Below are 26,120 nucleotides of genomic sequence, written 5' to 3' on the forward strand. Positions count from 1 at the left end.
CAATCTGGGATTAAATAAATTGTTTATTGGAAAACCATGTAGCGTTATCTTATGATACTGTGATATTTGGAATGTCTATGAGAAAAAAGAGAGTCAGATATCAGCGTGTAACAATAAACTTTTAATGATTTTGACTGGAGTTGCCATCCAACATATTACTAATAACTAGAAAGATCATAGTAGGCTTAATTTTAATTTTTGGTGGAATTCAGTATGTCATATACAGTGGTACCTTGGTTTACGAGTGCACCGGTTTGCGAGTGCTTTGCAAGACAAGCAAAACATTTGCAAAATCAGTGCCTCGGAAACCGAGCATGGCTCAATTTACGAGCACCCCCCCCTGCGATCCGGCAACTCCCCTGCCTCGAACCGGCACCCCCCCGCCACGATCTGACCCCCCCGCCACAATTGGGCACCCCCCCCCGCCACTTCTTACCCTCATCTGGGCACTCTTGAAAATCGTCCTTCTCGTCTGTCGGGCCTTGAGCATCTGAGCATGCTCACGAGTTCACGTTCTGAACGTGAACTCGCAGGCCTTGAGCAAGCTCAGATGCTCAAGGCCCAGCAGACGAGGAGGCCGATTTTCAAGAGTGCCCAGATGAGGGTAAGAAGCGGCAGGGGGGTGCCCAATTGTGTCGAGGGGATGTCGGATCGTGTCAGGGGGGTGCCCAATCGTGGCGGGAGGGGGTCGGATCGTGGCCGGGGGGGGGCCCAATCGTGTCGGGGGGGTGCCGGTTCGAGGCAGGGGCGGTGCCGGATCACAGGGGGGGTGCCTGATCGAAGGGGGGGGGGGGAACGCATCAAAGCGAGTTTCCATTATTTCCTATGGGGAAACTCACTTTGATAAACGAGCATTTTGGATTACGAGCATGCTCCTGGAACGGATTATGCTCGTAATCCAAGGTACCACTGTATATAGAATGGAAAGATCAATAGCGGTACAGAATGGAAATTATAAAAATTTTATTAAAATATGGGAGCCATTAACATCTTTCTGTCATGATTAGATGCCATTTTTCTATTAATTATACACCATTTAGTATTGGGTGGGGGAGGGTTTCAAATATAAGATCTTATAATGAATAGAGGGATTTGAGGGAGGGTGGGGTGAGGGTTACATTTCTACTTATAAGTTATAATGATAAGATGTTCAAGTGCTCAGACTAATTGTGTTTATTTTGAATATTTGTACACTTGATGAAAGTTTTAAAATGAATAAAGAATTAAAAAAAAAAAAATAAGACTATGTACGTTTCCTCCAGTACCTTGTCCAAACCTTTCTTAAAACCAGCTACGCTATCCGCTCTTACCACATCCTCTGGCAAAGCATTGCAGAGCTTACCGTATTTTTTGCTCCATAAGATGCACCTCAGATTTAGAAGAGGAAAACAAGAAAAAAAACCCATTTTGATCCAAATTGTGCACCCAGCCTCCCTCACTCCTTGCCAGGCTCTGCACCCAACCCCACACTCAGGCTCTGCACTCAGTCCTCCCTTCCCTGCCAGGCTCTGCACCCTGTCCTCCCTTCCCTGTCAGGCTCTGCACCCTATCCCCCCCTTCCCTGACCTGTAACCTACCATCCCCCCTCACCTCTAGTGCATTTCCAAACTGATTTATTACTGTAAGGTACATTTAACATTCAATCTGGCAAATCACGCTCAGGAATAATCAACATTTACCTCAGCTTCCTGTTACTTCTATGTACATAGCTAGATCAGTATTGCTTTTTACATGACATGCCTTCTAACATAATATGGGCATGAGTTCCTGCATCACGTTTCTAATCGAAGAGCTAAATAAGAAAACCACTCAGGAGAGAAAACAGATTGTGTTGTTGTTTTCTTGTTTTTAATCTTACGTGGGACCTATTTCTGTGTGTCTCATTACAGATATTTTTAGGAAGGTATACCTGACTGTGGGCGCACCACAACCAAGCGCGAGAGCACCTCGTGCCCCAGAATCTCTTCTGCTGCACAGCTTCCAGCTCACGCCTCCGGGGTGACTCTGTAGGCTGGGAAGAGCGTGTGGAGGGTGCGACTGACAGCTTTTCAGCTCCTTCCGTGTTGCTCTGCTGCGTGACTGCACTTTCTCGCCACCAGCCCCGGCTGATCTCAGTGCGCAGCGTCATGATGCCCTGACCTTTCCCCATTCCCTAGCATGAATGCAGTTGCGCGACCGCTCTAATGTTCCACGAGAACTGATGCAGCCATGCTGAAAGTGGGGCGGGCCCAGGCAGCAGCACAGACAGTATGCTCCTGTCGGCCCATACACCGCTGGACCACTAGGCTTAAGGGGCGCTTAAAAAGGTAAGATACGGCGGGGGAGGGGCGGCGGTTTCATCTTCGTTCCATAAGACCCACCCCCCTTTTTGGGGTGCAAAAAATGTGTCTTATGGAGCGAAAAATACAGTAACTATTCTCTTTTCTCTCTTATTTTGCTTTATATTTGTCTATTTATCTATAGTTGTTACTGATTACATATTTTAAAGTCATCTGCCTTGACCTCTTTGAAAAAAAAAAAGCCCAAATATAAAAGATAACACTTTCTCTGCATACAGTGTGCTTTGTGTTTTTTAAATTTTGTGATTACCATTATGTATTAATAAGATTATATTGTGTGTATATGAAAAATGGATGGAAGAAATTGCGTTACAATTAGTATTATGATTATGGGGATGGGGTCATGGGTGGAGCTTGGGCAGGTCTGGGGCAGAGCTTGGGCAGGGGTACTCGGTTGGTACTTGTTAGGCTTGAGGGTACTTGGCTTGAAGAAGTTGAGAAACAGAGTGAATCGCAAACTGTGTGCCGCGAAGCACCGTCTGACTTCCTAAAGAACGTGCCTCTTGCGAAGAGACGGTCATCTTGTAGACAGTCAGCTGCCAACGGCGCCTCTCCTCCTACCCATGCCTCTCCTGTTAAGTATCCCCCATTGGTGACACAGAGCCTTTGCGCATGTGTAGACATCCAGCCGCAATCCCATTTAGTGTGCAGCGGCTCTGGCTAATTTGCGAGAAGCTGATCTAAATACTTTGATGCTTACAGACTATAAGTTGTGCACCTGTGTATGTTAAGAGTTGCATGGAGACAAATTTCACCTTATCTCCCCACATTCTCACTGGACTCTAAACCATACCTATCCTTACCTGCTAACATCCATTCCATTCCCCCACCCTTCAATACCTCACCCAAACATCCCTTCAGATTCTTGAATATATAAACAAAAAAAACCCAATGGAACTTATTTTTTTATCTAAAAGTAATTAACTCCATGCAAAACAGAAATTCATCTACAGTGTGTGGTCCTAGATACTATCTTCAAAACCACCAGCAACAGTTCTATAAAGTTTTAGCAGTTTAAGGAATTTCCACAATTGAACATAAGCTCTGTAAAAGCAGGAATGCAGATCCATATTATTATTAATTTCAATCTGCTACCCTTTATGCCACCAAGGCCACTCTTACTCAGGCTTTCCCCATAGCAGCCACATTACAATTTACTTGCTCACAACTTTCTTTTCTCCAGGGCTATGGAGTTGGTAGATACTGTATTTTTCGCTCCATAAGACGCACCTAAGAACATAAGCAGTGCCTCTGCCGGGTCAGACCAGAGGTCCATCCCGCCCAGCAGTCCGCCCCCGCGGCGGCCCCAACAGGTCATGACCTGCCTTAATCACCAGAAGGGGCCCCCTTGCCCCCTAGGTTTCTCATTGAAGACCATAAGACACACCCTAGATTTAGAGGCAGAAAACAAGAAAAAAAAAAACATTCTGAATCAAATTCTCCCTGCCAGGCTCTGCACCCAGTCCCCCTCTCTGGTCGTCTAGTGGTAGGCCGGCACAGGGCAGGCAGGCCTAGTGGAAGGCAGGCAGGTCCCATACCCCCCATACCTTAAATTATCCCCCCATACCCATGTACCCCCGGTACCTTAAAACATCCCCCCATGCCCCCATGTACCCCAGTACCTTAAATCATCTCCATACCCCCACGTACCTCCCCAGTACCTTAAATCATCCCCCATACCCCGAACCTTTTTAAATACCCCCATACCTTATAAATCATACTCCCCTGTACCTTTTTTTTTAACCCTGCACCTTTTATTTTAAAAAAAGGTTTTATTGAGTACAACAGAAAACCAAATATAAAGAAAACCGTACAGGATAAATCTTGACATTCATTTTTCGTTTTCACTCCAGAGCACGCAACCCCCTCCCCCCAACCCCCAGAAACAAATGCAATGAGGCCCAATGCAAAAGACACAATGTCAAAAACACAGAAAACAAAGAAGACCTCAAACCAATCCCCCAATTCAATCTTTCAGAGAAACAATATAAGATATCCATCCAATAAACATGAAACGTCAAGAACAGCCTAACCCCCCTACCTCCCAAAGTGCCTCCCCACCCCCAAACCCCCCTCCAATTGCATCGTAGGAAACAAAGGAAGTAGAGAAAAATAGAGGAAGAAAGAGAAACGAGAGAAACAAAGAAAGAAAAAAGCAAACAACCAAAACCACGGCAAGCAAGGCGGATGAGACTACCCTGTACCTTTTAAAATTCTTCCTTCCCTCTCTCGACGGCTCCGTACTATTTCCAGGCAGCAGTCGCAAAGTCAGGGGCATGGAGGTCAGGCGCGAGCTTTCCGCGTTCCCTCCTGGCCCCGTGCTGTTTTCTGAATGGCTGCCACCAGTCCTGACCTCTGCGCTCCTGACTCGTGCGCCTGCTGACCTGAAATAGTACAGATCAGTCAAGGCAGGTGAGGTGTTTGTTTTAAAAAGGTGATCCTGCAGCAGCGGCAGGCAGGCGGTGTTCAGAAAGGTGCTGCAGCTGCTCGGGGGGGGGGGGGGGGGGAAATTTTGTATCTTCGCTTCATAAGACGCACCGAGATTTCCACCCACTTTTGGATGGAAAAAAAGTGTATCTTATGGAGTGAAAAATACGGTAAATCCTTTGATTCTGACTCCTCAGTTTCTGGTACCTCCGACTCCAACGTGGTTCCAGGGCCTTGGGGGCCACTTAACTAACTTCCTAGTATTAGGTGGTGTGCAAAATGATGAAGTTCAGCTCTGGATCGGAGCATATATGGAAAGTGTAGACAGGACACCATAGCACTCACCTACACTTACATCATTACACTTGTTTACATGCAAATGAACTTGTTAAACACATATCTGAAATAAATGAAAACACTTTTTGTAATGTACATAATCCAGATTACAATAATGTGAATGTCAGATTACAATAATGTGAATGTGAATGGAATTCACTAGGCCTGCCTTCACACTAGTAGAAATACAACTAAGCACTGGGCTTTATTCTTACATTAGAGAAGTACTTAACACATTGTTGGCGGGAAACGACTAAGGAGAAATTAGGTTCTTACCTGCTAATTTTCTTTCTGTTAGCCTGTAGACTGGTATAGCCCTTACAAATGGGTTATATACCTCACTGCTACCAGCAGGTGGAGACTTAGAACTAACTTATATATCAGGATAGTTTCCCCTCTTGCAATCCAGTCTGCCGAATAGCCAAGTAGAACCTAGGAAAGACTTCAACTGAAAACAATAAAACACACTCCAAACAGGAGTGGAAAAACAACAAATACTTATAAACTACTGTTGGAACATGTGTAGAACTGAAACCTGGTAGCGAAAACATCCTCACAGCTCGCCAGCTGAGCCATAGCTGCTGTTCTAAATTCTCCCCGGCCCTAGAAAAATTCTAGAACTCGCAGAAAAAACAAAATCTGCACACAAGCAAAACAAAAACCTGCAAGCACTGCACAAAGACAGATAGGGTGGGGGACTATACCAGTCTACAGGCTAACAGAAAAAAAATTAGCAGGTAAGAACCTAATTTCTCCTTCTATATTGCCTGGTAGACTGGTATAGTCCTTTCGAATGGGATGTGCAAAAGCAGTACCCATTAAGGGTGGGACCCCTGAAGGGCCGACACCAGAAAACGTTCACCGAATACTGCATCCTGATGTGCTTGAACATCCACAAGGAAGTGTCTGACAAAGGAATGCAGAGAAGACCAAATTGTAGCCTTGCAAATATCCACTGGAGGCACTAGAGAAGACTCAGCCCAAGAAGCTGCCTGACCCCAAGTGGAATGAGACTTGAGAAACTCTGGAACAGACCTTTTTCTTCAGAAGATAAGCAGAAGCAATAGTCTCCTTGATCCAACGCGCAATAGTAGCCTTAGAAGTGCCATCCCCCTTATGAGGACCCGCTAGAAGGACAAAGAGATGATCGGATTTCCTGATCTCCTGGGTCCCTTGCACATAAGAGTGAAGGACCTGATCGACATCCAACTTGCTCAACTGTCTCTGCTCAAAAGAGCTCTTCCGGCTACCCAACACTGGGAGGAGCACTCCCTGACTGACATGAGAAGGAGAAACTACCTTTGGCAGAAAGGAAGGAACAGGCCTCAATACAACCCGCTTCCTAAAAAACTCCACGAAGGAAGCCCTACAAGAGAAAGCCTGTAGCTCTGAAACATGTCTAGCAGAAGTAATGGCCACCAAGAAGACCGCTTTAAGAGTAAGGTCCTTCAAAGAACAGTTGCCCAACGGTTCAAAGGGAGGGCGCACTAGAACTGACAGAACAAGATTCAGATCCCAAGAAGGAACAGAGGGTCGTACGGGAGGCTTGAGAAATTTGGCCACCCGCAAGAAGCGAATCACATCAGGAATGGCAGTAAAACGCTGACCTTTCAACAAAAGGCTGACAAGGCCGCAAGCTGTACACGGAGAGAAGACCAAGCCAGTCCCCTATCCAGGCCATCCTGCAAGAACTCTAAGATGGTAGTCAGGGAAGAGAGAAAAGAGACTATTCCACGCGCAGCACACCACTCATCAAATATACGCCAAACTCTCACATAAGCCCGTGAGGTGGAAAGCCTCCGGGACCCCAAGAGAGTTGAGATCACTTTATCTGAAATACCCCTTCTTACGTAGGCGATCCCTTTCAAGAGCCAAGCCGTAAAACAAAAGAAGGGACCCGGATTGAACATTGGAATGGGACCCTGAGTCAGAAGGTCATCCAAAAGAGGCAGAGGATCTGCCACCAGATGCCTCACCAGATCCACGTACCATGGCTGCCAGCACCACCAGGCCCGGATGATGAACTATGTGGAGAAGAATACTGCCCATTAATGGCCAAGGAGGGAACACATACAATAGCCCCTCTATTGGCCATGGATGAACCAGAGCATCTAGGCCCTCGGCATGACCATCTCCGAGATGACTGAGAAGCAGGTGGTTTTGGCGTTGACACTTGTGGCCATCAGGGCCATGAGGGGCTGATCCCAAGACTGCACTATCAACTGAAAGGCCATTCTCCGGGATCTAGCACATGATGACTTAGGAAGTCCACTTGAACATTCTCCACTCCAGCTACGTGAGAGGCTGAAGGTGCGAATTTGCCCAGACCATGAGCAGAGCCACCTCCTGTGCCACCAAAGTGCTCCTGGTGCCCCCTGATGATCGACATAGGCCAACCCTGACTGACTTGCCCATCAGAAAGGCCTGGAAGGCCTGGATGGCTCTGGTCTCCAAGACATTGATCAACCAAGAAGCCTCCTCCGTGGACCAGGTGCCCTGAGCTGAGTGACCTAGACACTGAGCTCCCCAACCAAGAAGACTTGCATCTGTGAGTAGCACTATCCACTGTGGCTGATCCAGACTCGCCTGGAAGTGGAACAGAATGATCCAGACTGTGCCTCTGAGACGACCACCTCCAAAGAGCATACTGAAGATGACGATGCATGAGGGCCCGCGACCACCTCACTACATCTAGGGAAGCCGCCATCGACCCCAAGACTTGGAGGAAATTCTGCGCCCGAGGACCCCAGGATACCATAAGCAGGCGAATCTGAGATTGCAATTTGCTTATCCGGGCCTTCAGAAGAAAGACCTTCCCCAAGGAGGTGTTGATCAGAACTCCTAGATACTCCAGGCACTGAGATGGAGACAACCGGCTCCGAGAAAGGTTGACAACCCATCCCAGAAACTGCAGAAACTCTACCACCCGAGCTGTGACCTGGGTGCTCTCCTGGAACAACTTTGCTCAAATCAATCATTTGTCCAGGTAGGGATGAAATAGAATGCCCCTTTTCACAACGCCGCCACAATGACCACCATCAACTTGGTGAATGTCTGCAGACTCATGGCCAGACCAAAGGGAAGTGCACAGAATTGATAGTGTTGCCCCAAGATCGCAAAGCGCAGGAAGTGATGATGGGAAGCCTGAATAGGAATGTGCAAGTAGGCTTCGGTCAGATCTAGAAAGGTCAGAAACTCCTCTGGCTGAACCGCCAGAATCATAGACCGCAAAGTTTCCATGCGGAAGGAAGGCACATGAAGAGCCCTGTTGACCTCCTTCAAATCCAGGATGGGTTGAAAGGTCCCTTCTTTCTTTGGCACCACAAAGTAAATCGAATACCAACCTATGCCATACTCCTGCGAGGGAACTGGAAGCACCACGTGGAGATCTAACAATCTTTGAAGGGGCTGGTAACATAGTAACATAGTAGATGACGGCAGATAAAGACCCGAATGGTCCATCCAATCTGCCCAACCTGATTCAATTTAAATTTTTAAATTTTTTTTTCTTAGCTATTTCTGGGCAAGAAGCCAAAGCTCTACCCGGTACTGTGCTTGTGTTCCTACTGCTGAAATCTCTGTTAAAACCTACTCCAGCCCATCTACACCCTCCCAGCCATTGAAGCCCTCCTCAGCCCATCCTCCACCAAATGGCCATATACAGACACAGACCATGCAAGTCTGCCCAGTACTGACCTTAGTTCAATTTTTAATATGGCCTGCTGCTTCCACGCCACCTGCGAGGGAGAAGCGAGAAAACGGTCTGGCAAGGAACGGGCAAACTCCAGAGCATAAACATCCCAAATCACCTCCAGAACTCACTGATCGGACGTGATGTCTGCCCACTTTGGATAAAAATCCCTCAGCCGGGCGCCCACCGGAACCAAGACAGGCGCAAGCAAGGAGTCATTGGGCAGGACGGGCGGCAGGGGACTGGCAGGGACGCTAACCGCACCCTGGCGGGCCCCATGAAAGGACTGCATGCGCTGAAAGAACCTGCCTTTAAAGAGCCCAGGAGACTGAAAAGAGGCAGCCACTCGACCAGGGCGGAAGAGGCGGAAATCACGCCCACGAGCAGCCCCACTTCGATCCAGCAGCTCAGGCAAACAAGGCAGTTTAGAATCAGTGAAAGTCTGAACCAACTTGTCCAAGTCCTCACCAAACAAGAAAGATCCTTTAAAAGGAAACTTTGTCAACTTCGGTACGGCAAGCTGCCACTTCAAATGCCAACGATTTGGTAGAAGCTCACAAGAAGTCAAACATGGCATCTGAAAGATAAGAAGCACCTAATTCAATCTTTGCCATCTCACGTTTGAGCAATTCCCAATCCTTGAGAAATTCCCAATCCCAGAGCCATCAGCCCCCCACACATTGCCACCTGGACCGCCATAGCTGTCACATCAAACTCTGTTTAAGGAGGGACTCCAACTTACGCTCCTCCGAGTCCTTCAAGGCCGCACTGCCCTCAACAGGCACGATATGCCTCTTAGAGATGGCCAAGACCACCACGTCCACCACAGGTGACTTTAGAGTGTCCCTATCCCCTTCAGGAATGGGATACAGGCGGGTCATGGAACGCAAAACGAAAGGTAGCTTCCGGCACCTGCCACTGTGCGAGCATAATGTCCCAAATATCCTGATGCATACGAAAAGAGCGTGAAGTAGAGCGGATCCCCTTAAGCAAAGAGGTCCACCATACGCGGGGGCTCCGACACGGTATCCTCAAAGTGCAAAACTGAGGAGACCTGAAGAATTAGCTCATGAAGCTCTTCCCGCTGAAAAATGCACAGAACAGATGCATCTTCGCCAGCAGAGGGGTGCTCGAACTCCTCGCTGGCAGAATCCGACCCCCAAGAGGATCCTGGAAATCTCCCCAAGGGTCCAGATCCTCATCAATTACCTCTTACTCCTAAGAGACCCTCGAGCGTTTGGATGAGAGAGGAGTAGAGGGGGGCAAAACCGCCGGTGTGGGACCACACCGGGGAAGACAGACGGCAACCCCCCCAAAGACCCCCGGAGTAGACACGGAACCTCCAGCCGTCAGCACATAAGTTTTACAAAGTGCTAACATAAATTCAGGGGGGAAAACCCCTGAAGGCCCCAAGGGGACCCTGCCATATCTTGCCCCTGTATTTCCAGAACAGGAGGAAGGTCACCTGAGGTAACAGAAATGAAGGAAGAGGTTCCCGCTGAAATTGGAGCTGAAACTGCTAAAATCGGAGCTGCTGCGGCCTGTCGTGTCTTAAAAGTCTGGGACTTTCCTAACGCTGAGGCACTGACCGACACGAAAAGATAATCCCCTGCTGCTCCGGCAGTAAGGGAATCCTTCGCAAGGTACATGTGGCGTGGTGCCCTGGCCGTCAGCAATCGCTGCTGATGAGACTCCCCCACTGCTGCGGCCTGCACAACCCTTGCACACGCCGTCTGCGAGTACCTCGCGTCTGGAGCACAAGGAGCATTTTGTTCCTCTTAAAAGTGCTCATTGTGCTGAAAAACGCCCTAGCTGTAATAAAAGTGCGGGTTAGATGAGAAAAAACAATACAAATGGCAGTTTTAAAGGGAATTGAGCCCTTTAGACCAGCACACCTCAGGATTTGTTTTTTTCCACTTAAGTCAGAACAGACTCCATGGCTCTCAAAACTGGAGGGCTGACCAACCAGGGGGAAGCCCGCCGGCTGAGGCACCTCTACAAAAATGTGGGAAGGTGGAGGAAGGTGGGGGGAGGGACCCAGCACGAGACCTGCCAAGTTTAACATCCCCAAGGTCAGACGGATCCCCAAACAGGACCCATCCAAGCTCTATCTGGAACAAAAGGGGAACCCAGAAGTCCAAAACAAAATTCCAACAGTAATAAGAGGGGAGACGAATTAGTCTTACTACCTGCTTTAATGGAGACTGAGGAAGACTGGATTGCAAGAGGGGAAGCTATCCTGATATACAAGTTTGTTCTCAGTCTCCACCTGCTGGTAGAAGTGAGGTATATAACCCATTCGTAAAGACTATACCAGTCTACCAGGTGCTACAGAAATACGTTTTTCGCATACTATCACTAGGGAGACGACAAAACTTGGTTTCTACAAATTAGTGCTGGGGTGCAGCAAAAATGTAAACATGGCTATTCGGTGAATTAAAAATTACACATTATCTATCATTAGACGTTAGGCGGTTAAGAGATACCCAACGATTCGTGGAATTAGGGTTGGAAGGGAGATCAAAATCATAAATAAAATAGCGGTAAATTCAGTTGTCTTTCCTTAAATTTCTTCAGTATAAGAGTAGTTTTTTAAAATTTTTAAATTAACCTTGAATGTTGTAATTGTTTATAACAAAATAATTTAAAAATGTGTTCAAATTATAATAAAGAGCTCCTTTTACGAAGGCGCATTAGCAGTTTAACGCACGTAATACCGTGCGCTAAACCGCCGGACGTGCTAGCCGCTACTGCCTCCTTTTAAGAAGGCGGTAGTTTTTCGGCTAGCGCAGGGGTTAGCGTGTGATGAAAAGTCTCATGCGTTAAACCCACTAACGCACCTTCGTAAAAGGAGCCCAAAGAATTCAATATAAGAAAAAAATAAGCAATGGTTCAGAAGTTAGTTGTTTTATGTGAAACAATTTCCTGTGCAACATTTAAAAAATCTGCCCACTTTTTGGTGTAAATCGGTGAAAAATACCCATAAACAATGTGTTAATTATGACTATTGTTTGTGAAATAGGACATTTGAACTTGCTTTATTTTTTAATTATAATTTAAATTTATCAGGAGTCAGAGTCGGTACATTTTTATCAACTCCGACACCAGGTACTCAAAATTGTCTCCGACTCCTCGACTCTACAGCCCTGGTTTTCTCAGCCATCTCACCTCCTTCCTAAAAAAAACCACTGCATATTTTTGGCAGTATTCACTATGCAACAGTGAATGTTCCAAGCCTCAGTCTGGTATACCAGTTGCCTCTGGGCATTCCAATCCTCATTTTGGTTTTCCCAAAGGTAGACTCCACTCCCACAGTAAACCCACAGCAACTTCTTCCATCCCCATGGGAATCCCACAAACCCAAAGGTCATACCTGCAGGATTCCTATGACCATCATCCTTATGCAGATCTCTAGTGTATGTGCACGAAAAAGAGAAGCAGATATATGAAGAAGGCAAGAGAGCCAGGAAGGCAGAACTTCCACATAGAAGATATACCCTTATGAAAATCAATTTAATAGGCAAGGAGGTGCCAGAAAGATGTCCCAAAGATAACATACCCTTTTGATGACTGTATGGCATAGAAACTAGCCAAAGATTGACTTTAAGGCTTTAGGCTGACAAATTCAAGAGGGCACAATGCCACCTATTGGAAGATTAGGTTCTTACCTTGTTAATCTTTTTTCTATTAGAAGACGTAGGAGTTTGTACATTAGATGAATATTCCCTGGTTGTGAGTTGCTTGCAGAAGGGTATCAAATCAAATCTTTCAGCTCCTCCTCCTTCATCAGTGGAATATAGTGCCCTCTTCAGTTTCTACCAAAGCAGTTGAGCTCCACTATAAGAAAGGAAATTCAGAGGAGGGGCACAATACATTTCTGTTCTGATCTATAACTCATGAAAAAGAATAATTAGTATGAACATAAAACATAGGTGTACCAATGAACCGACCTATGTACAACTAGCCTTAACACCTATGGGCTCCAACACTCAACAAATTCATTACTTTATTTGCATTTTATTGGTACATGTACATCCAACTAACTGAAGAAAAACTCCAGGTTCAGACTTGAAGGTGCATATTTTTTTGATTAATAAAGTTCATTTCTGGGAAAAAAAAAAATTTTATTACCATTTTTTTCATCCTGTTTTCTGGATCTAGTATTGTTCTCTCTACCAGCCAGCTGTAAATCTAAATTAGAGGAAAAGATTAACATCAGTACTTCATATTTTAAAAAAATGCAGTTGTCATACTATATTGCTACATAAAAACATACTGGTCCATCTAGCACGGTATCCCATTTTTAAGTAAACAATTCGGGTCACAAGAACATGGCAGCAGCTCAAAAAGTAGCGAGATTCTAGGCCACTTACACCTTCCCGGGAAAGAAAACTGTCTTCCATTGTTTCCTTTTTTTTTTTTTTTAACTTATTTATTTTTTTACAATTATATAACAAACATACAGGTATATCAATTTTTCAAACATAGCATAAAAATGTTCAACAAATAAAGTCTCAAGGCAATCATTTATCAGTGATCTAACCCACATTAAATGGCCAAAAGTGCCGGAGGTTAGGAAATTAATTTTAAAAATGTTAACATCTTGGCAGGCAAACATGTGGCATATTCTTTAAATGTCATCAATTATCCTCCCTAGAAAAAACAAATAAAAATTTTAAGAAACTATCTGCAAAGGTTTATCTCTAAGAAAATCTTCTAACTGGATTGGGTCCAGAAACACATATTTGTTACTTGCAAATGAGATAAGGCACTTGCAAGGAAATTTTAAGAAGATCGCATCTACTGCTGAAGCCTTAGGCTTGAGCGATAGAAACTGCTTCCTCTTTAACTGAGTCTGCTTAGACACATCAAGCAATTTTGACACTCGTTGGCCACAAAACAGAGCTCGTTTCTTAGGGCTAGATTCACTAAAGCCCCCTTACCTATCCGATCTTGTTCTGCTCCGTTTCCGAGACTTGCTGGGTGACTCATTCACTAAAGGCTCCCCATGCAAATCACCTAATCGTAAACACGCCCACAAGCAATCCCACAGATTGCTGAAGACCGATCGCGACGCATGCGCAGAACATCATTGATGGCTGTACATGCGATCCCGCATGCGTTGCTCTCCTGCACCAGCAGGAGAAGGGGGAAGGGTTGGGGAAGTAATAGCAGGCAAGCAAGGCAAAGGCATCCACAGAGCTAGCGCTTATGATCACCAACATAATTGGGGAGGGGGGGGGGCCCTGAGATGGAGACTGTCGGCTAAAGGCAGGAGCCGGCACTGAAGAGGAGCCCTTATGTGCAGGCTGCTAGTGGTAGTGAGGAGAAGCTGGCAGCTGAGCAGGGAGAACAGCCAGCAATCTTCCACCTCCATGAATCTGGAAGTGGCGCATGTCACAACTGCAGGAAGGAAGAGCAGGCAGGGTGAAAAAAAAAAATTAGCCAGCTGAATTCCCTGTGAGCCATGGGGAGAGCCAATTGGTACTCGCTGCAGCCCGTGGTTTTAAAGCGGGGCTGTACTGTAGGGATGGGCGGCAGAGAGCAGGAGAGTCTGAGAAGCATTTTTCCCCACAGTGGAGTTTCTCGTATCCATGGTCAGCTGCAAGCAGGGAGTTTCAGGGCTGCAAGGCTGGTATTTCAGCACGGAAGAGAGCAGGAAAGGAGTAAGTGACTGGTCCTCACCAGTCACTTGGTTTCAGATCAGCCAGCCCAGTCGGTGTGCCTGAAAAATGTTGGTGAATCGCTGCCTTGCTAGATTTGCATGCCATCTCACTCATTTGCATGCGTGGATCAGATCGGGTGCAGACAGGATCGGTCAGAAGGTTAGTGAATCAGGTCAGGGTCATAAACGGGTCACAAACCAATCGATACACGATCGGTTTGCTTAGTGAATCTAGGCCTTAATAAAGTATAACTTCAAAATAGCTTGTTTCTCTAGCTCTGTTTTGAAAGCTACCAAGAGTGTAGCACATTTTGTAATTGTGTCCTTAGATGACTCAAGGAAATGAGACAAATCCAAACTATCTGGTGACACTAGTTTATCTATTTTCCCCTCATCTACCACCTCCTTAGAAGCTCTCGGAAAGTGTCCATATTAGGATATTGCAAAATCTCCCTCAAACATTCTTACTAGCTCCAATGGAGATAGGTAGTGTGTGATAGGAAAATTTAAAAAAACAGAGATTCTTGGCTCTCATATTGTTCTCCAGTTTTTCCATCTTAGCATGAACCAATATACTATCTTTGATGTTAGAAGAAGCAGTACTCTGTATATTGCACACAGATTTATCCAATTTATTTCCTAGCTCCGTTATTTGAATTTCATGCTCATTCATTTTATCAGTTGTATCGAAAGAGAACTGACAATTTCAAAACAGTATTTTGCAATGAAAACTGAATTCTATTAACAGTTAGCCATACATCATTTAAAGTGGCAACTTTATCTTTAGGGAGAACACTAAGACTTGGCTCCACAAACATTTGTACGGGAGTCAAACCTTTAGTTCCCACCATACCAGATTGATCAGAAACACTAAGTCCAGTTACATCAGAAAATTGTAAGGAAGAGATTATATCTTCAACCTTAGAGGGTGTCTCTACTCTTCCAACAAAATTTGATGGCTGGGGAGGTGGTGACGGTTCCCCTGAGGAGAAGGAAGCAGACTGTATACCTAAAGTTACGTGCTCTTCCAACCGTGGCAAAGAGGGGATCGTGAGGTGATGGTCGATTGGGCCCATACCTGAAACTGGTAGATTAATTTTGCCTTTCTTTTACCCATCGTGGAAGGAATTGATACTGGCCCGCTCCAGACTCCTCACGGGCTCCGAAGGGGCATGCCCCTTTCCTCTCCCTTCTCACCTATATACCTCATCTCCCCCGGTTTTTCCTATCCCCTTTCTGCACTCCCTTGTAATTGTTATTGGATTATTTTGTAATTGCTACTGGTTATACACTTGATAACTAACTCTTTGTATCTTCACTGTATATGCAGTCTCTTCTCCTGTAAACCGCTCTGAACTGTTTTGTGGTACTGCGGTATACAAAAATAAAGTTATTATTATTATTATGGCCACGTCTTATTGCACTGGCATCTTTTTGGATGCACCAGCGGTGCACAGAGGAGGTCAGGCTGATTAAGTTGATTAGAACCTTGGAAGGTATCCATAAAAGAGGTTCTCTCTTCCAGTTACGGTCAGTGCGGCAGCACCTGGAGAAATATGAGTTGGAGAGTATGCAGAGATATTTTGAATTTAACAAGGCCAGTCGTCTGGTGGCCCACAGATTGTGAGTATGCCATACACAAAACAATGTTTTGTCTTTGCATGGGATGTCAGGAGAGGAGATATAGTGGGATGAAAATATTAGGGTATGTTTTGCTGCTTACTATCAACAGCTTTATACCCCGAAAGAGTATAAAAGACCCGGGCAGACAGAAGATTATATACATTCTGCAAATTTGGGGAAAGTTACCAAGTTGGACTTCCTGCGTCTTGATCAGTCTATTACTCTTATGGAAGCTCGCCAAGCGATTAGATCTATGAAAGCGGGTAAGTCTCCAGGATTGGATGGATTTACGGTGAAGTTTTATAAATGTTTTTGTGATCTTCTTTTGCTTCCCTTGGTCCATCTCTAACACCTGGCAGCCAGGTAGTCAGTTACCCTTCTTTATGCGCATTGCGTGAATCACGATCCTCTGAAAGAGCAACTGCTTACCTGGGAGGAGATTCTCGCCGCCCTTTTCTGAAATTCACTGGGAACTATGCTGGAGAATCAAAATGTCTCCGCTGCTAGCTCCTAGATTTACCAAAAATTTGTAGAGGCCTGCAGTATGCACCTCTCTCCCTCCAAAGAGCATACACCTACTTCCCAAGCCCCCAATTTCTTGGGGCAGGAGGTACAATTATAGCTTGCTACTGCCTTGGCATAATTACATATCATTCAGAATAAAATAAAATTTGAACACTGTTCATAGCAACATTAACATATGTGGTACAGTACACTGTTCCTGAAGATGATCCTACTAAAGTCAGCAAATCACATTACAAATTCATCATGAAATGCTAACTATAATTTCACATCAAATCCTCACAATAAATGAAAATCCTTGCTCAATTCATAATTCATTAAGAAAATAAGAGTTGCCATATTGGACAGACCGAAGGTTCATCAAGTCTAGTATTCTGTTTCCATGAATGGCCAACCCAGGTCACAAGTACCTGGCAAGATCCCAAAGACTAAAACATTTTTTATGCCAATTATCCTAGGAATAAGCAGTGGATTTCCTCAAGTCCATCTTAATAATGGTTTATGGACTTCTCTTTTAGGAAGTTATCCAATCCTTTTAAAACCCTGCTAAGCTAACTACTTTTACCACATTCTCTGACAACGAATTCTAGATTGTAACTACATATTGCATGAAAACAAATTTATCTGGTTTGTTTTAAATCTATTTAGCAGCTAGGGGTCACGTGATGTGATGCTAAATCTATTTAGCAGCTTCAATATATGGCCCCTAGTGCTAGTATTTTTGGAAGGCACAAATAGGTGATTCACATCTATCCATTCCACTCCACCCAGTATTTGATAGACCTCTATCATATCTCCCCTGAGCTGTCTCTTCTACAGGCTGAAGAGCCCTAGCTGCTTTAGGCTTTCCTTATAGGGCAGTTGTCCCATCCTCTTTATCATTTCCATCACCCTTCTCTGTACCTTTTCTAATTGCACACAGTATTTGAACTGCATAAGAGCAAACTCAGCAACTAAGAGATTTCACTGACTTATACAGCATTGTAAAACAAACTTACAATCTGAAGATAGATTTCCCTGATCCCTCAGTTTCTTAAGAGTATTCACTGCAATATTCAAGTACATATTTTTGCTTCCACAACGATCATAAATTGCCTTTTCTTCAGACAAAGCCTAAGTATTAAAAAAAAAAAAAAAAAAAGCAGCTGGGATAATCAGAAAACAAATATATACCAAACACACTTATTCTGAACAGTCATACTATTCATGAAAGAAAGCAATATGTAAATATTCTCCAACATATTTACACTGGTAACAGCTTCAAAACACCAGAGCAGAATCACAGCCTAGAATCCCTAATAATGCAAAAGAACACTAAAGAAGGAAGCAGAATTTTGTGAATTGGAATGCTAAATTTCAACCTCCTATGCTGATAAAAATTGTTCATATATACCAATTTAAAAAAATAGAGTGCTCTTTAACAGTTTCTCACCAACCTTATCAAAAGCTTCTTCCACAGTTGAACAAGTTTTCAAAGACTCTTCAACAAAGAAATTGACATATCGTTGACGTGTATCATGTGGAACTTTAGATCCAATTTCAGGAATTACTGAAGGTCTCCTTCGAGTTACAACCTTTAAAAGATTAAAGTATTCTGATAGAAATTATCATCAATTTGCATAAATTCAACCCTATAGCATTTACAGAAGTGTAACTTGTAACCCGTTCTTGAGCTCTTTGGAGGGAGGAAGGAACAGGATAGAAAACAAATTAAATAAAGAATAATTTTCACCACCATCTGTTTCACCAGCAAAGCAAGCACCTAAAAGTATTTCCCCCAACTTCTATAAGTGATACCTAAAGTTAGGTGTATAATTGTATGCCCAGTTATAGGGACAGTTATGTACATAACATAACTAGTTAATTGGTGGTAAATTGGCACTTAATCAGAGATAACTACCAATAATTGGCATTAAGCATTAATTGGCAATTGCATACAAATGACATACAGCCTTATTCTGTAAACTGAGCCTCTAAAACACACACAACGGCAAAGAGGGCATTTATAAGAGGGGAATGGGTGTGTCAGGGGCTTTCCCACTATCCTTACGTGCACTTTATAGAATAGTTGCATTTAAACACAGAAACATGACAGCAGATAAAGACCAAATGACCTATCCATTCATCCCATCCACAGCATCCACTATCTCCTCCTCTCCCCAAGAGATCCCATGTGCCTGTCCAACGCTTTCTTGAATTCAGAGTGTCTCCATCACCTCTACCGGGAGACTATTCTACACATCTGCCACCTTTTCTGTAAAAAAGGTATTTTCTTAGATTACTCCTGAGCCTATCAACTCTTAACTTCTTCCCAGGCCCTCTCACTCTGGAGTTTTTTCAATTGAAAGAGATTGGCCTCATGCATAGATATGCCAAGTAAGTATTTAAATGTCTCTTCTGTCTCCCCTCTCCCGCCTTTCTTCCAACTGCTGCATTTAGGCACTACTATTTACACTAGGCATAAACTTGGCATTAGGTGATCATGCTGCAGATTAATGATAGTATGATTGTTACAGAATACTAGTTTAGGGTCCATTTTTTGGTCACTAACTTTTGGTGACCTATATTGTATTTATCCCTTTGTGTTTAAGTGGCAAAAGTTTTACTTTGCAACAAAACTCCTGTGTTCAACATTTGCTATAAATGAATACCTCTTCAAACTGGATCACAGTTTTACATAACCAAAGCAAGTCTTCAGCAGACCTTTTGTTAGGAGTCAGATGGTGGCAATGTATTGACTACATAAGCAAACCTAAATTTGAAATATACTAACATTTAAAAACTGTTTATTCTTCCTTTTTTTTTTTTTTTCATTAGCAATGCCACAGACAGCACAGTTATTTACCATAACAGGCGTTATCCAGGGACAGCAGGCAGATATATCTCACATGTGGGTGACGTCGTCCAAGAAGCCCCGGTACGGCTTTAAAAGTGTATCGCTACTTTAAGAACTTAGGAAAGTTTGTGAACTGCCCACACTGCATATGCGCGAGTGCCTTTCCACCCGATGTAGGCATGCGGTAAACCAGCTAAGAAGCCAACCAGAGGAGGTGAGTGGGTTGTGAGAATATCTGCCTGCTGTCCCTGGATAACACCTGTTATGGTAAGCAACTATGCTTTATCCCAGGACAAGCAGGCAGCATATTCTCACATGTGGGACTCCCTAGCTTATTAGAATGGGATGGAGGGAGTGTTTGGCCATTATGAAAATAAATTTTGCAATACTGCTTGGCTGAAGTAACCATCCTGTCTGGAATAGGATTCCAGACAGTAATGTGATATGAATGTATGAACTGAGGACCAAGTAGCAGCTTTACAGATCTCATCAATTGAAATAGAGCGGAGAAAAGCAACTGAAGCTGCCATAGCTCGCACTTTATGGGCTGTGACACGACTCCCCAGTTGCAGCCCAGCCTGAGCATAACAGAATAAGATACAGCCGCCAACAAAGTGGAAATAGTTCTCTTGGATACAGAATGTCCCAACTTGTTAGGATCAAAAGAGACAAAAAGTTGAGGAGAGGTTCTGTGCGGCTGAGTTCTGTGCAAGTAATAAGCCAATGCTCGCTTGCAGTCCAGAATATGAAAAGCCACTTCTCCAGGATGAGAGTGAGGGTTGGGAAAAAATACTGGAAGCACAATCGATCGATTGAGATGAAAGTCAGTGAAATCCCAATTATACATTTCTTCCACTCCAATACAACTGATACAGACTATTAAACTTTTAGGCAAAATTCTTGACAATGCTTTCTTTTAAAGCCCAAATCAGCTCCGTTGTACATCTCTTCTAGACCAGGGGTGTCAAATTCAATCACATAAGGGGCCAAAATCTAAAACATAGGCTAAGTCGCAGGCCAAATTTTTAATTAAGATATTTAGGGGTCCTTTTATTAAAGGTACACTAACCAATTTAGCGTACTCTAAATGTGCACCTTAATAAAAGCACCCCTTAGTCTTAGTAGAAGTATAGGGTTACAACCTCTCAAACCCCACGCCGGCTCTGTGATGTAAACAAAATAAATAAAAAATACTTTTCCTCTCTCTTTTAGGTCCTAGTTCACATTTGCTGTCTAACACCAGCTCTAGCAGGATACACATTTCAAATCTTCCATATTATAATTATTTTTTCTACCTTTTGTTGTCTGGTCATTATTCAAATCATGTTGGTCCCAGGTTCTGGTTGTCTTTTGATAACTCGCTTGCCAGGGTCTGCTTCTGGTGTGCACCAATACTATCTGCAAGCTTGTCCTGAACTCACAGAATCTCCCTCCTGCTTTCCTGATCCTCCGCCTTACCTTTTTTTAATGGGTTGAGAAAGTATGGGGAAAGAAGGTAGAGATGAGACTCCCTAGACCTCTTGAGAACTGTGGTTGGGAGGACGGGAAAAAGACCAACTCTCTCTTTAATGGCCTACCAGAATACATGGTTAAAATAGACTATTAGGATTGTTTCAGGTGCCATGTGCTAAGATAGGGCTTCTCCCCTTTTAAAAGGATCACACTGGTTACCATGTAAATTTCAAATCAAAATTAAGCTGTTAGTTAAGGCCCAGAAAATTTTTATTCAGGGCAATCCCAATATCTGATTAAATAAAATTCTCTCCAAGCAAGTGGTCATTACAGCAAAATCCTAGATTTCTCTCCCTTGATGGCCTAGGTCAACTGAGTAATCAGCTCTCCTGCAGGGCCCAGGAGCAGCCTCACCAGCCCAGTTCAGAAGCAGCACAGAACATTCTATCCCCATCTGCTAAAGCACACTGGTAAGTGGTTACATGGTGCTCTTTATGAAGCAGGGCTCACAATTTATTTTCCATGTCTCCATCTGCTGGTTGATGAGCATAACCCATTGGTTCTGGACTGAAATGGTAGAAAATTAAAAAAAAAGTTACCAGAATTCCATCTTAAGAGACCTTATAAATGGGACTTGGGTGACAATAGGGTGACCATAGGATAGCTTACTGGCAAAACTAGCCAGGCCAGACAATATTTTAAAGATATTTTCATGAAATTACTGGATTACTAAGAGGGAGAAACATTTTTAGACAAGGAAGATCATCTCCAGGGGCTCTCCAGAACAAAAGAGCTGATTGAGACACAGAGAAAAAAATCTTGCCTATTCCAAAAAGCTCCGAGTAGACATGTTCATTTGGTGCCAATGCACATTTCTGACCACTTGTTTTACTAGGGAATCTGGTCTTCTAAGAAGAATATTATTATCAAAGTCAGAATCATAGGAATACAAGTCTGAAAAAAACAAAGTTTCTAGTGATGGGGCTACAACAGACATGGGCAAACTACGGCCAATGGGCCATATCTGGCCCGTTTAGTTTTTTAATCCGGCCTGCCGAGTTTTCCTGCAATGCCTGTGTTTTCCCAGTTGGCGGCCAGATTGAAGATCTCAATGGAGCTGTCCAGGTGGGCCACGGCCAAGCGCTCCGAGTGGCCACATTAATGCAGACAGCGGACCCCTGAGGGCACGAAGCAGAAGAAGCATACCCAGTGCACCTGGAACTCCCCCATGGCCAGTTTCAGTTCTGCGAGACGCACGTGTGCACGCACATGTGGGGCTGTCGGCTGGAAGAAGAAGTGGCACCCAGGAAGCTCTTGGTCTGGCCCCTCTGTCAAGTTTAAGAACCCATTGTGACCCACAAGTCAAAAAGTTTGCCCACCCCTGGGCTACAAGATAGTTATGATCATTCTGTAAATGCTACAAACATATGAATTGTTATTGTTCCAAAAAGTTACAATTTATGCTTTTTGTATTTAATGGTTTTAAAAACTATCATACCTTAGGAGGTGGCATTTGAATTGTTTTTCTGAGAGGAATATTTGGCCTGCAGGTTACAGCTGCAATGGAATGTCCTTGAAAGACTCCATATGAATGGTTTCCACTTGATACAGCTGGCTGAATATCCAACAAGTTTATGCATACTGCTTATAAATCAAAAATGTATTACTAGTACATAAAATCCATAGATCATACATCTTTACTATACTTAACAGTCAATCAAGAAATGACTTTGTAACAGATTATGGTTTCCTACTCAAGATCACTATTTTATATACTACATTTCCTCAGTTTACCAATAAATGTTTACCATGTTAAGCAACCACAGTAAAAATGTATTGGGACTCGTGATATACTACTAGATGAAATCTTATTTGATCAACGTTGAGCCTCAAAATATTATCCCGAGTTTAGCTTTTGATTATGCTTACTTTTTCACAAGAACTAAAGATCTTGATTGAGAGGCCCTTTTGTAAAAGGGTGCTGAAATCTTGGCTTATAACATAGGATTTTATTGCACCATAAGACCAGATTTAGCATGACACCATTTTTTAAAATTGCAGGTCATGCTTTTATATAAACATTAATGCATAGAAGGCCCAGGAGGTTGATGTGAGACCACTTACCACCTCCTTTAGGAGGCATTTAGGGCCAGATTCTAAAAACAGCACCTACATTGTAGGCACCACTCAGTACAATTGTCAATAAACCACAAGGTGCCTTTTATAGATAATGCCTAGTGGTGTCTAAGTGGATTTGGGCATCTCTCTAGGTATCTCTGAGGTGGGCACCGGTATATTAGGCCAAGTTTTACCAGGCATAATTTGCTGTCGCTCATCTCTGAAGCCTAAGTAAATCACACCTATTCTCTGCCATTAAACACGACTTCTTTTCAGGTAGGCATCAGAGGGTGCCTCCACTTAGGCATCCTAAGAGTGTGATGCCAAACTCTAATTGTAAATTTTAAAACTTTTTTTGATTGGCTGAAAACTAGTGTGGTTAGTTACCAAGCCAATTAAGCCAATATAAAAATATGTACGCAGATTCTAAAGATAGGCATTGCTAGGTGCACCAATTACAACGCTTAGCAGTGCCTAATGGAGGTGTGTTTATAGAATCTGGCCATATGTGCACCAGCATTAACTCTGTTAGCCACCAACTACGAGTATAATGCAGCAGCTGGCCAATCATTCCATGTCCCCTCTCCACCCATGCCATGCTCCAGATAGATCAAGCTCTTAAACAAGCTAATAAGGTTTTGAGGTTTGCTATATTACAATTTTCCATGATAGTATGCAAATCCCTCAGGTTCTTAAAAAGATTTTCTCATAACCACAACATTGAAATGAAGTGTTCTCAATGGCATTTAATGTTTGTCATATAGTAACAGAACATGACAGCAGACAAAGACCTGAACAGTCCATCCAGTCTGCCTATAAGTTAGAGCCATCAAAAGCGGCACTCCAGATATACAAGATATCAAATTCGTGGAGCTCTTTGCCGCTTATGCTTCCTCATAGGCTCATACACTACTGAATATATAGAAATCTTATTATTAGCTTATATCTTTAAAATTCTCAAATCCAGCTTGTGAGCTTGAATAAATAATTTAATTGAGACTTATCTTTGAAGTCCTGGTTTAGACATTAGCTAATACCAGGGGCAGAAGAACGCCAACGCCAAAGATAAGTCTCTTTTAAACTATTTATTCAAGCTCAAAAGTTGGATTTGAGAAAATAAGGTTGCATTTTGTGAACAACATGTTTTCTACTAGCTCAAAATGATCTAAAAGTTAACTTGGTATAAGACCATATAATGTTTTATAACAAATACAGGCCAATTTAAAAATTATTCTTGCCTCTACCGGGAGCCAATGCAACTTCTGATAGCATGCTGTTGCATGTTCTGATTTTTTTAGATTGAAAATTAGACAAACAGCTGTATTTTGGATGATCTGTATCTTCCTAATGATTTTTGATAAGAACCTAGATAAATGATGTTACAATAGTCTAAAAGTACTCAGAACCAAGGACTGTATAATCAATCTGAAAGACAAAAAGTCAAAATAAGATTTAATTGTGCGAAGCTTTCATAGTGTGAAAAAACTTTTCTTTACTAAAGCATCAAGTTGAGCATCGAACGATAAGTTTCGGTCAAGATTTTAATAACTGGACTGATAGGATAATTAATTCCATTCAATATTAAAGAATTTTCTTTAATCTTATTAGCTAGACTTGCCAAAAAAAAAAATCTTAATTTTAGTCTAAATTCTTTTGACCATTGCTCAACAAGCATTTATGGATTATACAAAATGTTGAGTATCCAATGTTAACAAAGAAATAGGGACTACAAGGAGAAATTAGGTTCTTACCTGCTAATTTTCTTTCTGTTAGCCTGTAGACCGGTATAGTTCTTATGAATGGGTATTACACCTCAGTATGACCAGCAAGAGGAGACTAAGACAAAAACTTGTTGTACTATATTAGCTGAGGCTCCCTCTAGCAATCCAGTCTGCCGAATAGCCAAGCAGAACCTAGGAAAGACTTCAACTGAAAAACAGTAAAGCATACTTTGAACAGGAGTGTAAAAACAACAAACACTGATAAGCAACTGTTGGAACATGTAGGGAACTGAAAACCTGGCATAGAAAAAGTCCCCAGAGCTCACCAGCTAAGCCATAGTCACTATTCTTATATCTCCCCGGCCCTAGAAAAATACTAGAACCCGCAGAAAAAACAAAACCTGCACGCAAGCAAAAACACGCAAGCACCGCACAAAGACAGATAGGGTGGGTGACTATACCGGTCTATAGGCTAACAGAAAGAAAGTTAGCAAGTAAGAACCTAATTTCTCCTTCTGTAGCGCCTGTTAGACCAGTGTAGTCCTTACGAATGGGACATACCAAAGCAATACCCATCAAGGGTGGGACCCCCGAAGGGCTAACATCAGAACATGCTCACCGAATACTGCGTCCTGCCACACGTGAACATCTACATGATAATGTTTGACAAAGGAATGCAGAGAAGACCAAACTGCAACCCTGCAAATATCCACTGGAGGCACTAGACAAGACTTAGCCCAAGAAGCTGCCTGACCCCGAATGGAATGAGCCTTGAGAAATTCAGGAATATGTTTTTTTCTTAAGAAGATAGGCAGAAGCAATAGTCCCCCTGAGCCAGAGCGCAATGGTAGCCTTGGAAGTGCCATCCCCCTTACGAGGACCCGCTAGAAGAACAAACTGACATCCAACTTGCACATCCGTCTCTGCTTGGAAGATCCCTCCCGATGACCCAACACTGGGAGGACCACTGCCTGATTGACATGAAAAGGAGAAACTACCCTTGGCAGAAAGGAAGGAACAGGCTGCAAGATAACCTGTTCCCTAGAAAATTCCAGGAAGGGAGCCCCACAAGAGAAAGCCTGCAACGCAGAAACACGTCTAGCAGATGAAATTGCCACCAAGACGACCACTTTAAAAGAGTAAGGTCCCTCAAAGAGCAGACGCCCAAAGGTTCAAAAGGTAGATGCACCAGAACAGACAGAACCAGATGTAGATCCCACTATGAAACAGAGGGACGCACGGGAGACATGAGCAATTTAGCCGCCCGCAAGAAGCGAATGGCAGACAAACACTGGAATGGCAGACAAACACTGACCTTTCAACAATCCACAAAAGGCTGACAAGGCCGCAAGCTGAACCCAGAGAGAAGCCCAAGAACTCTAAGATGGCA

At 43.5% G+C, this 26,120-nt stretch overlaps 1 protein-coding gene across 3 annotated transcripts in view; it reads right to left on the bottom strand.

The window, feature by feature from the left end:
* Window positions 1–26,120, bottom strand: part of LOC117347916 (RNA exonuclease 1 homolog) — a 189,737-nt gene that overhangs the window by 107,533 nt on the left and 56,084 nt on the right. For 2 of the 3 annotated variants that reach the window (XM_033919439.1, XM_033919436.1), the window contains exons 5-8: window positions 22,390–22,535; window positions 18,040–18,177; window positions 17,602–17,716; window positions 12,925–12,984 (exon numbers count right to left, since the gene is read on the bottom strand). In XM_033919439.1, the coding sequence (XP_033775330.1) occupies window positions 12,925–12,984; window positions 17,602–17,716; window positions 18,040–18,177; window positions 22,390–22,535 (459 nt within the window). The remainder of the gene's footprint in view (window positions 1–12,924; window positions 12,985–17,601; window positions 17,717–18,039; window positions 18,178–22,389; window positions 22,536–26,120) is intronic. The other variant, XM_033919437.1, reaches the window with a different exon arrangement.

This window comes from Geotrypetes seraphini, chromosome 1 (genome assembly GCF_902459505.1).
Source record: "Geotrypetes seraphini chromosome 1, aGeoSer1.1, whole genome shotgun sequence".
NCBI lineage: Eukaryota > Metazoa > Chordata > Amphibia > Gymnophiona > Dermophiidae > Geotrypetes > Geotrypetes seraphini.